The 14,695-nt window shown below is 40.9% G+C and overlaps 1 protein-coding gene across 4 annotated transcripts in view; it reads left to right on the forward strand.

The window, feature by feature from the left end:
• CBFB (core-binding factor subunit beta) overlaps positions 1-11,569 on the forward strand; it is a 186,555-nt gene extending 174,986 nt beyond the window's left edge. Inside the window, exon 6 of one of the 4 annotated variants that reach the window (XM_085639689.1) lies at positions 4,978-11,569. In XM_085639689.1, coding sequence (XP_085495815.1) covers positions 4,978-4,986 — 9 coding nt within the window. In that variant the 3' untranslated portion in view covers positions 4,987-11,569. The remainder of the gene's footprint in view (positions 1-4,977) is intronic. The other 3 variants (XM_085639686.1, XM_085639687.1, XM_085639688.1) reach the window with 3 other exon arrangements.
• The last annotated feature ends 3,126 nt before the right edge of the window (positions 11,570-14,695 follow it).

The raw sequence follows: 14,695 nt of genomic DNA on the forward strand, positions 1-14,695 counted from the left end.
ACTTAAATTTGTGGCTAAAAGCACCATTCTTTCATGTACTTGTAGAGTCCTCTGTTTCCACTGAAAACGCAACCTCTCCAATCCCTTCCTAAGTGCAGTAGAGCCAGCCGTATGCAAATAAGTGACAGACAGAGCCATATTTCATCCGACCAGCATTAAAATACGATAATTGTTAGAAGCATTAATCAAAATCTCCATTGATTCTACGTCATGGGGAAACTGACCTTAAAATGCTTCAGTGGCTAAGATATTGAATGCCTTCCGAGGCAGAAAATATTCAATCTAGCTCACATCAGAGTGGTAAAATAGCAACATCCAATTGTTTATTGTGTGGCTGGAGAAAAATATCTGAAACTCATATTGGCAGCAGCGTTATGCTTTTAGCAATTTTGCGTCTCTTCGCAGAACTACTTTAACGTAAAAAGTGAATAAATTGACTTTATTTGATATTTACGTTTCTCGTTAGGACAGAAGCATTTATAAAGCATATATTACTTTTTTTTACATAATGCTTTCTGAGAAAAAGCAAATCTATAATACCTATGTGTAAAAGCTAGCAACGTCTTCCAGAATTAACGATCAAACAGGTTCCCTAGTTTCATGCTCTAAACACAAGCTACTTTGTTCACTCTGAGAAAAAATGAGGCACATTTTAAATTCTTTAAAATCATTGCCGGTTGTATTTGCTCTAGATGGTGTTATACCTGAATACCAACATCAGACAACTGAGTTTGTTACCTATTCCTCATTTACAAGCACTTACAGTGATATTGATTCAATATTTGTGCGGGGGCCCCTGCAGCTCGGGCCGCCCCGCACTGCAGGGGCTGCGGGGGCCTGTGTTACGTCCCTGCCTAGCACTTCAAACCCAGCATGTTTCCTGGTAGTCGTATTATGAGGTAGAGCTGCATTAGACTATTCTCTGCGGATCTATGGTACTATCTTTGTTAAGGTGAGTAAACATTTTGCATCCATCTGCATGAGAGAAGCTTGTTGACTGAAGAAGAAACTCATTTTGCACTAATGGCGATGGTAACTATTATGGATATAATTATGAAATATACCTACGTGTCCTGCAGATGTAGTTTTTTGATATGCCTAATATATATATATATATATATATATATATATATATATATATATATTTCTTCAAACGTTTCCTCGTCAAAGACACAAGAACGTGGCGCACACTCTCGATGGTATTCAAAATTTCTTATTTATTCCGTTTCAAGGCAGACAAACGCGTTTCGGCCATGCAAAAAAAAAAATATATATATATATATATATATATATTTAACTTTTAGGGTGTGTTTAATAACCCTACACCTGCATTGCTCATTCTAAGACTTAACATACAATTGTCGAAAATTCTTACAAGTGCTCTGGTTGCCATAGGCTGGCATCCATTAATTTCGTAGATGAAACTGAGTTTATACAGTGGCTCTGATATCTAATTTTAGTCTGTATGCATCCATTGACTCTGGAGATATACCAGTATTCATAGGTCTTGCAGCAACACAACTCCCATTGGACCTTAAAATCTACTTCTGACAATTGGCTGTAGACATGTACCATTATCTCTAGATTTGCTACTTGCTTTTGTCATGGAGCGGGCCAGTACTCATTAAAACAAAGATATGTTCATAATATTTACTGATAAAGAAGTCTTATCGTTTTATTGCTAATATGCAAAATCCCTGTAGCTTCCATCCACTGGCTCTAAACATGTACTAGTCATTTCTTTTGTGCTGTATTAATAGTATTAGTTGATCCTGAAAATATACTGAAGCTTATTTTCCGTACAAATTTATCAGAAATCCATTGGTGTAAGAAAGTGCCCTCTTTTTTGCATGGCTGTCCCCACTTTTGCCAAACTGTTGTGGGTCGAGAGCCTGCTGCTCTCAGGGGTCTGAAACAATGCACATCCTGGGACGAGGTGCTAAGCCTTCTCCCCCAGGAGGAGCAGGGTCCCTGAAGGAGAAGCTTCAAAGGCTTGCCGCCTTTGTGAGCTACCCCAGCCATTCGCTGCTTCCAGCAACTGGCCCCCACCGGTTCGGACCCCAACTTTGGGCGGGAGAATCGGTGGGAAAACCAAGTGAGGAACGGAGGGGGCCCACCTTTGCCAACCCCACCCCTCAGGTGGGGGAAGCAAGGTGAAGCAGAACTATCAGTCCCTGCCATCTTGCAGATGGGGGACCCAGCCAACCAGAGAGAAGCATATGCCCCCCCCTCCCTCTGGAGGGTGGTATAATAAGGGGTGTACCCACCCCAAGGAAGAGACCCATCAGTCCCGACCTATACCTACCTGTAATGCCCTTAAATTTAGTATTTAGGGGCCTCCCTGAACCTTGCCTCCTCAGACAGGAAGAGAGAAGAAGAAGGACCGAAGAAGCTGTGCTGAATTAAGAAGAGGAGGACGCCCACTGATTCGGCCCCAGCCCTACCGGCCAGTCCCCACCATGAACCTGCTCCAGCGAAATCCCAGCGTGTTCTACAGCCAGCAGCCCCCAAGAACTCGGAGGACCTGCCTTGCCTTTCAAAACCAAGACTTTGTCTCCCGTGAGCACTGCATTTGCTCACCCACAGACTCTGGCTTCGTCCAAATCAGCAAGTCTGCACCACTCTGCACCCGATGCCCGCTGCCTGAGTTCGAGTGGCCCAACACCACAAGGAGGTCTCCCCGGCGATCCTGACCTGAGATCTGGTGATCTTTGACCTGCATCATATCTCCAATCAACGCCTGGAGTCCCTTTCTGGATGATCCCTCCGACCGCAACCAGAGCTGGTAAGAAAAACCTGGCGCCTAAAGACACCCCAGCACCTGACGTCCCACAGCCTTCGGTGGCCCAACCGACAGTGTCCCAGCATCCCCAGGCATCCCAACTCACCTCTCCAACTAGTGGTCACCTCCAGAAGATATTTATCCCCAAGCCTGCAGTATTTATTGCAACCGGAGAATCCCCATTGAAATCAACAGGGCATCCGATGCCAAAACAGCACCCTGCACCCAGCCGCTCCTGTGCAGCGGCGGGTGCACCTTGTGTTGGATAACATTGGGCCTCAGCATCCAGCTGCCCTAGTGCCGCTGAGGGTGCTTTAAGAGTGCATCCTTGACCATGGGGGAACCCTGATGCTAGCCCCAGAATACCAACTTCCACAACAAAGTACTTACCTGTAAACCGATAACTTAATTTCCTCCCATGGGATTGCATTGACTGCTTTTCTTTGAAAAATATTTTGTGTGGAGTGGGTTTGTATGAAAACTTGAAGAACCACAAATATACATAAACTGCATTACCTATTTTTCACTAGGAAATATCCTAGTGTAATATCTAGGCATATCACACTGAGTAGAAAAAGTAATCTAAAAAAGTACTCTAAAAAGTAATCAAAAGTAATTCAACTGTAATTTCAACTGTATTCAAAGTATTTACAAACCTATAACAAAGCCATTTCCATTCAGCTTGCTTGTATTGTTGAATCAGCCTTGAAAAGTACCAGACCTGCTTGGTTCTAGACATTAAATATACCTAAATAATATTTGTATACAAACATGTTGGTTTGAGTTCAGTCTTTGAGTGTGTGACATCATTTCTTGTCTGGATGTGTACAATAAATGCTTAACACTACCCTCTCATAAAGCCTTACTGCTTGCCCACACTACCACAAATAGAGAGTAAGGTATTATCTACTTTTATCTCTACCTACCTTTTGGTTCCACTGGACTCTGTGCACACTCTACCTTACTTTGTTATAGTATATACAGAGCCAGATTAGTACAATTGGTCTTTCAGAAGTGCTGAAATCATTGGCATACATTTATAACGGCATTATGTGGCTCTTATTCCTTGGCCATGAAGATTATCCTAGTATTCAACTTTGGCAAAGTAATACATTAGCCTAAAAGAAGTTATAAAATTAATTCACCATGCCAAAGGACTGGTTTAAACTGGCAGTGTGAATCTCTTTCCATCCATTAGTTCTAGACATGTCAGTACCCAGTCAATGGGAGACTCTACATAAGTACCCAGAACACCAAAGTATGTCTGCACTGCTTCACGTGTTTCATGACTTAGTCCTTTGTTGCGTCTTCAGGGCATAGTAAACCCTTGGTTCTGTTTGGATGCCTAGGTTTGCTATGTCCATTCTCACAGTGCAATTTATGCAATATATGTAATATATATTCAGGTAAAAAAAACAATGAAATAATAGTGATCTTTCGAGGAGCAAGCTAAAATCTTTGAGGCTTTAGAATGGATATCGGTCAGATAGAGTGCCTCAATACAAAGTGCCTGAAGTTCATTGAATTTACACTTTCTTTGAACTGAGAAAGCAACAAAGTGTTAAGTTGTGAAACACATATGGGCAGTCCTATAGTTTTGAAGGTAATTCCATATTATTGATGATTTATCATATAAGCAATGAAGACATACTTTGGAGAACTGAGTACTTCCATAATGTCTCCCAGTGACTGGTGTGTAAGTACTACAGAGGGAGCTTTACATCGCATAGAGTGTGGCACTGCGCTTGTCCATTTCACAATTACCACATGAATGAGCTCTTGACGTGTTGGGCATGCATTGATTATATATCCTCTATGGGTTTACACCCATCACCCTAACAGATGTACTATTATCTGTTGGATCATGTCAGGATTTTTCCATGCGATAAATGCATTTGACCAATATCTTCTGTGTCTTTGATATTGCTTAGTAGGAATACAACCATTTTTACAAATCTTAATTATTCACATTTGTTATTACTTCCTGGTTGTATACTGTATCAAGAAGAAAGATCTCAGCCCCTGTGTTCTTTGTGTTAGTTACAATAAATGGTGTCTCTCTATACCTCCATAATGTGCATGTTTAGAATGTTTTTGTATCTTAGCCTTGACTTCAGAACAATAAAAATAAATAATATTCTGTCTTTGTGACTGCTAACTTTGACTTTGAAATCTCATGTTCTAATCCTAAACAGTCCTTTTGATGATGCAGGCAAGAAGACAACAAGACCCTAGCCCTGGCTCAAACCTTGGAAGTGGGGATGACCTCAAGCTACGTTGATCCACATGAGGCACAAATGTACAATGGGTCTGTGAAGATGTATCACGTGTACGCAAATGAAGACAATGATATCAAAGACCAGAAACTGTGATTACTGGGTGTATATCTCTTCCTCGACATGCGGCAGACACAACCTCACCACGAACTGCCACAGTTTGCACTATGTTCATGTTCGGATACTCACGTTTGCAATTTTAAGCATGTAGACAATAGTCAATCTGTGTGAATTTTTATATATTTTTTTCTATGCAAGCTTATTTTGATGGCACTATCAGATGCGAATAATATGTGATTGTCTTACAAGAAAGACAACACAGGTCAAATACTTCTCATATGAAGCTGAAAATGTCCTTCAACTTCTTGGAAGCCATGGAGTTCCAATGTTCTTAGGTTTGTAATTTTTTGTGTTAGGTTTTTTAAAGTGTTTTGCTATTCATGTTATTTTGCCTTATTTTAGATACTGTATGTGTATTTAGATACTGTATGTCTCATTAAGGGTTTCAAATCTGCTATGTATATACACGCTGATATACAACTGGAGTACATGTCCAGGCCGAGTACAGCAGCACAGAGCCATGGATATCTGACATTCCTGTCCTGCTCCTGATCAATTATGTCTGCACCTTTGCTGTATGTTGGCTTCATCTTGAACAGGCCTAACAGCAAAATCAGACACTGTGTGATGCCAATACTCATGTGTTTACCCAGCTAAGGGATTCCTTTTCCGATTGCTGCTTTAATGTTGTTGGATACGGTTTACTGCGAATGAAGTATATATCCTATTTGTGACTTCACCCAGATGTTAAAAATGAATTTTCCAGAGGTTTTCAGAGAAATTTAGCATTGACTGGATCATCCACATTCAATCATCCAAACAGAAGAACCTGAAAGTAAGATGCTTCTGTAAATTTTTCACCCGCCAGTTACTCAATTCCACATCTGACGTAAAGAGAGTGGTTACAAATGGGCTATGTATAAATATCTGCACAAATGGAGTAGTTACAAGCAAGCAGAATTCTAAGTTATCCTTTGATTGCGGTTTATGAAAAATGAGAACTCTGATGAAATGGCAGCATTATAACCTAGTGACTGCAAAGTAATCTTAAAATGCAGGGCCTTGAAAGCGTCATAGAGTATAGAATGGTTAAAAACAATTTATTTTTTAGTGACCCATGTAGTGATCTTTTAATTTGTAGATACAGTAAGCTTCCTAAAAACTAGCGGCCTACTACCTAAAAATCAATCGTAATTAGGACTAAGGCCCTCATGATGGCTGCAATAACCCCTTTCTTGTCCCACAGAGTGGCATTGATGCACGGTAAAGCCAAGTGAAGAAGAACAAAAGGATGAGTATTGATACTTGGAAGCTCTCAGTGTTTGGCTGAGTCTCAGGGAATTAGGTCCAGTCTCAAGAGGGGCCCTTCCTCAAGGCCATTCCTCCACTTACCCTCAAGAAATATGTAATCTAAGGTACTTAAATGGGGAGTTAAGAATAGTGGATCCATACATGTCTATATATACTTACCTTCACAATAGTGTGGTACTTGATGTTCTAGGTACAATATTTTTGTAGCACAATGTTTAAACTCAATAGTCTGATAGTACACCAAATCTGGGAGTAATCTCAGTCTGTATTTCAGATTTATTCTGGTGGCTAATTTATAAACAAAATACCAATATTCCCAAGTTCTGTTCCCGGCGGTCCCACTTGACCACATTGTGTTACTCAGGGGAAATCTCTTCATGCACCTTTGCTAGACATATATGTTCAAGTTTATAAATGCTGTAAAAAGACTCAACTCTATTACAAAGCAGAGATGTTATGTTTCCACTGTTTTAAAGACTGATTTCAAATATGTCTCTCTGGATCAGACGTGGAGGCCGACAGAAAATCACTCTATCCTGGAACATTTCCTGTTTGTGGATTCAATTTTGATTACAAAAGTTATCCTACAATTTGCTCTTAAAGTACTTAACTTCATTTTTCTCTGCCATGCTCCTGTAGTTGTTTTTCTTCCTGGTTCTCCCTTTCTCCATTAGACAGCACAGTGTGTAATGCTATAATGTGCCCCCCACTTCATGCTGTCAGGTATAGACTGTTGAAAGCTTAGTTCCTCAATTTAAGTTGAGCGAAGATCATAACTTCTGAAACTTTTTCTGTCTGACAAACGTTTTTATAGGAAAAAAACTGTTTTTGCAGGACATTTTATCACCACTCAGACCTTTTCTCCAGATGTAGTTTGACTTTTTCCCCCCAGAAAATAACCTTTTGTGGGATTTTCTACCTGCTTTAAAAAACAATTACTAAGTTTGTGGTGGTAATCAATTGACTGAAGTTAAACAAAATTAGAAAGGGGGAAGAAGCAAACTTCCCTAGCTTTGCAGACTCTTGTTCATTGCTGATAAGAGGGAAAGGTTACAGTCAAGTATTTCAGCTCAGGTAATTATTACTAATATATATTGAAATAAAAAGCCGAGAGCTTTGTTCGGCAGGTACAAATTGCAATACTGACTCCCAGAACTCTCTAAAAAATTTGTGTTGCTAATATCAGGTTCTGCCTTTTTGTTTTTTTAGTCAATTTGATGTTTTTTGCATTTTGTGCTCACGGGTACCAACACCCCTTCTCATGCACTGCCCCCTTATTAGCACATAATTTGTATTCTGTTTCCTTCTGCCACTTATCAGGAGACACAGAGTCTTAAACCTCCAAGGGGTCATTTCTAAATGAAGGGAGACTTAAGAGAAGATCTGCATTATTTCATGGGCCCTAGATGTGCGGGAGGCCAGCACTTTTACGCAACTATCAATAGTGCAGCGTGCACAATGGCACCTGGACACAAGGACTTCTTTTACTAGCTAACCATGGGCGGTGGGTGTATTTTCCTTGCTCCCAACAGACCCTGTGGCTTTCTTGTTCGCCACTGACTTCTACGTTTAACTGGTAGTCCAAATGATTCTATGGTGGCAGCTTGCACCCATTAATTAATGGGGAGTTTTTCCACTCCTCCAGTCTCAGCAAAAGCAAGCTCTGAATCAGTGCTTAATTTGTGCTGATGTTTTCCAGTGCTGGGCACCGGTACTTATTTGTTAACACCGGCACTTCTGACAGTCTGCCTCATGGTGGCGCTGTTTGCCCACTTCTGTACAGAGCACATCATTTTAACAATTAAATGGACATATAAAAAATAATTCTAGAACATCCAGGCCATTCTTAACTGCTTTGGATGGCCTGGAATGGTCCAAACAGTCACATTTATGAGAGTGTGATATTTACTAGGGAGTGTTTATACTGGCATGTGGCTGTGACTGCAGTTCCAGTCGGTAGTGTACCCTACAGCGACCTCCTGAGCAATACCTTGGGCCCTGGCTCTTGTTTATTTACAAATTAAGCACTGCTCTGAAGAGACGGAATAATTCAGGCTGGAGGTTCTGACTTACGTCGCGGAGCTTCAAAGCACACGTCTATTCAGACAGATGGAGAGCCCTTTGTTGACACATTTCAAACATGCAGTCTGTCGTTTCTTTCCATTCTTACCCGCAGCTACGTACGAGCGTGCTCTCTCTTACCACGAGACTGGGAGGCCTTCTGCGTACTGCCACCAATCCGTCCCGCTCTGGTCTGAGCCCACCGCAGCTAGTAAATAAGAAGTTTAGACTGCACATCTGAAGTTGCAGGAAATCGTGTCAGCTACTTTTTAATTCTCCACAAATTACACCAAAGAGAAATCTGGGTGACATGGTGCGTCAGCCCGACTGCACAGCGTTTTCGCCTGAAGGCTTTCTCACAGCAAGTTTTCTCTGTTCAATGGAACTGTAACACAGCAGCAATTCAGGGCTTTCTGTCAAGGCAAGATGAGACACAAGGGCGTGTTTTTTTATAGGAATTGGTCAGTCAGAAATCCCCTTTGGTTTAGGACTTGCAGTAATGTACACCTCTAATTGTACTACTGAATATCGACAAAAGGAATGCCATGATACAAGAATATCATTGACAAAATATCGAAAAACCAAAATATAGAAAGGTAAGTGCATATAGAGGAAGTATAGATTTACTACTCCTAAAACATATATCTACGTGCTTGGAAGTGATATGTATCATTTAGGTGCATATATGTAGAGTTAGGTATAGAAAATCTTACTCATCTTCCGATATTTTGATTTCAAGAGTCTGCCACGATATTTCCATACCACCATAGTCTGTCTTCAGTATTCAGGGGGCCACACCCACACGACTCACACCTAGATTGTCTCAGCATAATTCTTCAGTTTCACTTGTAGATTACAAAGAAAACCAGGTCGATGTGTGCACATGCTCTGCTTACATGATTTCTCAAAAGAAACTGGAAAAGGAGATGAATGTACCTTGTGTACGGTTTTTATTAGTCTTACTCATGAATTTATAAAATGTATTCTTTTCAATGCGCATAAGCGCATGCTTAAGTGAATAGCTGCATATGTCATGTTTGTTTCTGCAAGTTCATTTATTTTGTTTGCAAATCAGTAATGATGGAAAAATAGATGTTTTTCAGTCTGCCAGTATGGATACATTTCTGCATAACAAATATTACACATGTTGCATTGTCTGTCGTGTTTCTGCAAGCCTTTAAAAGCATATAGCACATTTATTGTTTTTGGTGCAACATATTTCTCTATGGCTGGTCAATACTATTACTGAATTTTACAGCGAAAATACACATTTCATGCTGTAGTGAGCTGGCAGCTTTAACAGTCATCTGCCTGGAAGACACGCCACTCTCCCTGAATGACCTGTTGTTCCCATCTCCAGATTCCTATTTGGTACCAAAGTTTTACATTTACTGTTATAGCTGCTGACCAAAGGCTTACACAGCGCCTCTGTGACCTCACTACACAATTCATAATATTGAGAGTGCATTTATTGTGAATTTTTCATATCCTATTGTATATATTCTGTTTGCAACTCATTCAGGTGTTCGTATGAAGCTGGTACAGTCATATTTTGTTGTATTTTAAGAGTTCAGTTTTGTAAAACTCCAGTTTATAAGGTACAGGACATTCACTATGTGTTGGTTATATCCAGCGACAATAGATCATTTGTTGATCACCCTTAAAATCTCAATGACAACCTTTAAATTGCTGTTCCCCTTCTTACACTGACTCCAGTCCGATGCCACCAAACACAGACCTACCACACACGCATACCACAGTGTGTCCACAGTATCAACTCCCTTCACAAGGACACCCGGTGAAGAGCAGATATGACATGGCGGATCAAAAGGTGGACTTGACACCCCTCCATGGGGTGGATTTCAAGCTCGTGTTTGAAGCCTCTGCACAGACGATGTCCATTACGGGGTGTGGAAACACTCTGGACCCAGCATCAAGCCCGCCTGCCTAGGGCCCTAATCCGCTACTCTGACAGGGTGAAAAATGTGTAGAAGTTGGACGGTCTGGAAATGCTCAGTGGTCACAGTGAAGATGGGAGTGGACATTGCAACAATCTATGAAGATCCAGGTGATGAAGATGTTGTCACCATAAAAAAGGATGGCACCATAAACAGTGCAGAGCATGGCACACATAAAAAGCCTCAACATTAACCCTCCCCACCCCAAACACTCTTGAAATAAAACAAGCAGCGAGTGATGCCATCCTTTAACTGTCTTGCATAGTTTGTGTACATTTGGTTTCCAATTGGCCATTTACAAATGGTTTCCTATGGCAAATGTGTTTTTGTATATCTACTTATCTGGTATAAAAAAAACACATGTTGATTCAAGTAGCGTCTTAAAACCTGCAGCTAGTGTCTATTTGTCCTTTCAGTTGTATTTTCTTTTATCTAGCATTTTTCTTGCGTTTTAAACTGGCTGGCGTACATTGTCCACTGTCCAGAAGCCCACATACCCAAACAGGTACCTAAAAACCCTTTAAACTAACTAGAATTACAACTTTGAAAAGACATTTGTGATATAATAAGGGTTAAATAGCTGTGAAGTCTTAGAATGCATGCCTTCAGTTGTATGGCTTTCCTTAAACATTGCATAATGAGACAGTCTTCTATATGCTCAGTGGCTTTTGCAGTCTGCACCCGATCTGCACTGCTGTGTTATAACTCCTTTCTAAGTCTTCATTGTGACCGTTGTGGAGAGTGGTTTCTAACCAAAGAATCCTGGAAATGATGCTCTATGCCGATAAGTTCACAGTCCTTGTTAATGTTCCTGCTTCTCTTATCGTACAGCTCACTGCTGCTCACTATAAATCTTAATGCCGGCGTTAAGATCAGGAGCCCGTTATCTTTTACTTTTGTGTGCAAACAATATTTTTTAAGTCCTTGTCCTAAATTATTGTTGCAATTTGCTATTTTTCATATCCGTACTTTCTATTTAAACAAAAGTTTCTTCCTAAGTATTGAGTTCCTTTTACTCCTGAGAGTTGCTTTAAGGTACACACGTGCTTTGGCTACCCCTGTTTCTGTTACTTGTAATGTGCTGTAAGATATCCGGCATAATAAACTTCTGAGTAGTTAAAGTATGACTCTCATGCTTTTTTCAGACTTTGTGCTTGGATTATTGTAACTGAGGGTCCAGCAGTTTCAATTAAAAAATGAAGCAGCAATAAAGAACATGGGTCTTATTAATAAAATACTGACACAGGAAGTATTGAATGAAGCACCTGACCTATCAAGTCAAAGCCTCAGTCCAGAGGATAGCAAAGATGCTAACATCTTCTACAACTATATATGTAAAGTCTGGCTCACCATCATGATTTTATGTGGCGTATACTGAATGTCAATGTCATGATACTGATATCAGCATATTTGACAGTATGACATGTGGCAAAAATACTGGTGTATAACCTCTCATCAAGATGACCTGAGTCATGGCTGATTTATAGGATAACCACTGACATTTAATCATTTCTGATGGTGTAGGAAGAGAAAATGCTTCCCCTTACTCCCTATGGTAGTAAAGGTCTGCATGTGTTAAAACTGGAGTGCCTTGACTAATTGAAGAGATTATTCTGGAAGAATCTGCTGCTTCAAACTATGGTTTACTCTATTGAATCATTAAGATTGGAATTTGGTATAGTTGGGGTTTATTCCAAGACACCAGGAACTAGGATTCGACAGCCAGTGACAATATGATCCTGTGGGGAATTGAAATGCTGAGCGGTGGGAGAGAAAGAGGTCACAGTCTTGGGGTGGACTGTGGCTGTTTTCAAACAAGGCGAAACAATCTGTCCCACTGTTAACCTCAGTGGTTGATTTATGGAATAATAAGTACCAGGGCCCTCATCAGGAGGCAGCTTGCACCATCCCATTTCTCTTGTTACTGCAGCCTAAAACAGAACCAACTACTAACCCTGAAGGTGGAGTGGGGATGTGGTGTAATGGCCAGAGCTGCTGACTTTGGAGCAGGGGAACCAGGTTCGAGTCTCGGCATCGGCTCAATATCCTGTGATTCTGGGCAAATCACTTAATCTCCCCATTCCTACCATAAGTGAATGTGCTCTTACGGGCACATTCATTTATGGTAGGAATGGGGAGATTGTTGATGATTGTTGGTGAAGTGCCGTTGCTGAGCACCGGAAACCACATGCTCAAATTAAGCACTGGTTAACCTGGCTGAAATGGATCTTTGGCTTACCCCTGCTAGCTTAGCTCAAGCAGTAAGGCTTTTCTCAGAGAAATCATATGTAGTACTTGTTCGACAGCTAGTCAAACACAGCACATTAATGATATACAAAACGTAAAGGTCCAAACGAAATTAGTTGAAAAGATTGCAAATTAATAAAACATGTGAAATCACACAACGAGGAAAAGGAACAAAAATGGTGTATAAGTATAGTATCAGAAATAATCAACAATAATAAAGAGACAAAAATAATCCAGAATAATCTAGAATTTCGATCGATGTCTAGAGTCCTTTATGTGTGGCATAATGGAAGAGACTGTGAGTGGAAAAACTATAGTTGTCGAGTGTTGGGCTCCACGGGGATCCTGCCTATGCCAGAGGTCTTTAACATATTTGTTCGACCATCACATGAACTATTCAGAGCTGCAAATCGAATTTCAAAATTTTGAGTCGGATACACAAATTGTTTTTCCCTTATTCAAGGTGAGATCAAGGACGACAAGAGTTTTAGCTAACATCTTTAGTGGAATGAACAACAACTAGCTCAGCCTCAATAAGACCAAGACCAAATCCATTCATTTAATTAGAACAAAGGTTAGGATAGAAAAACATGGATCCACTTAAGTCTCATCCAAAGTTGAAAATTTTGAGATCACAGTCAAAGATAGAGTAAGGATATTGTGGTCCATTTTCTACTCTCAGATGTCTATGGAGAGTAATGTCAATGATATTGTCTCCCAAATACTATCCTAAACCAATGGGAAAGTCTTGTCTGTGGCACCTAGGGATATTGTTGCTAAGGCAAACACAAGGAGATGATGGACGGAGTGCTGAAACTTTTCAGACACTCACCCCCAGTCACAGATCTGAGTTGAATCCATCATCATTCTTTAGCTCACTTTGCCCCCTCGGTTCAAACCCAGCTATATGCAAATCAGTCTTGACCCGGTCCCTTGCTCACTTTGTCACTGGATTCAAGCTAGACTTCGTAGGCCACAATGCTACTGGGTGGGTCTTTTTCAGGTGGTTCCCAGCCAGGAGAATTACTAGCGTCTTTCAATCTAGTAAGACAGGTCATGTGGGTGCTCATACTGAGCTGTTCCATGAATGCCCAGGCTCCCATCAGTATTGGCAGGGTTCTACCTCTGGATACACCTGGAACACTTTCCAGTGATGTAATGCTCAATCCACCCTCCAACAATTTAGACACACTGGGAGCAGATGGGTTTGTTGTTCCACCATGATTTCTGGCACTGATGAGTCTTCTGTGGTTGGAAGCACTTGTTGATAGTAAACCCATGCATGAACTTTGTGGCCCATGCACATAAAATGGTACATTATAGTCCATGCCTCCTGGGTCCAGGTGGCACCAAAAGCAGCACTTGCAGTAAGTGCAGATGCTCACCTCACTCTCCTTAAGGGATGAGTCATGTGTACCTCTTATATGTTGCAGGAATTCAATTAAATCAACATGCAGTGACTTAACCTGGCACCCCCGTGGTATGTATGATCAGATATACACACATCAGACCTGCTAAAGAAGAAAAATACAGGGCATGCAGTAGAATACTTAAAGACACTGGAGAGGTTGGATTCTGGTTACCTGGAGTGTGTAACTTACCATTTGCACTCGCTAGACTCTCACTTGAGAGCCCCACATCAGAAGGACAAATGCACTATATGGTTGTAAGGCCCCAAGGCACTTACCGTGTACCATCTCATTCTTCATTTAAACATTCTATTTAACTCTGTATGTTTTACCTTTCAAGCAGCTTGTGTGACACAATTTTGGATGCTGCTGACAGTGTTTTAGACTTTCTTTGGCATACACCCAAAGGGGTATTCTTTTATCATGAGTGTTGGAAAACGAGGCAGCATCTGTGAGGCCTGCACAAATAACATGACTACATTTGTCCTTTACTGGGAACCAATCACCCAATTGTAGCGCCTGACTCTCAGAGGGTAGCGTTGCAGAGCAGTCTGAGGCTTACTCAAGGGAGGTGGTGTGGGCTAGTAATCG

Source organism: Triturus cristatus, chromosome 12 (assembly GCF_964204655.1).
Source record: "Triturus cristatus chromosome 12, aTriCri1.1, whole genome shotgun sequence".
NCBI lineage: Eukaryota > Metazoa > Chordata > Amphibia > Caudata > Salamandridae > Triturus > Triturus cristatus.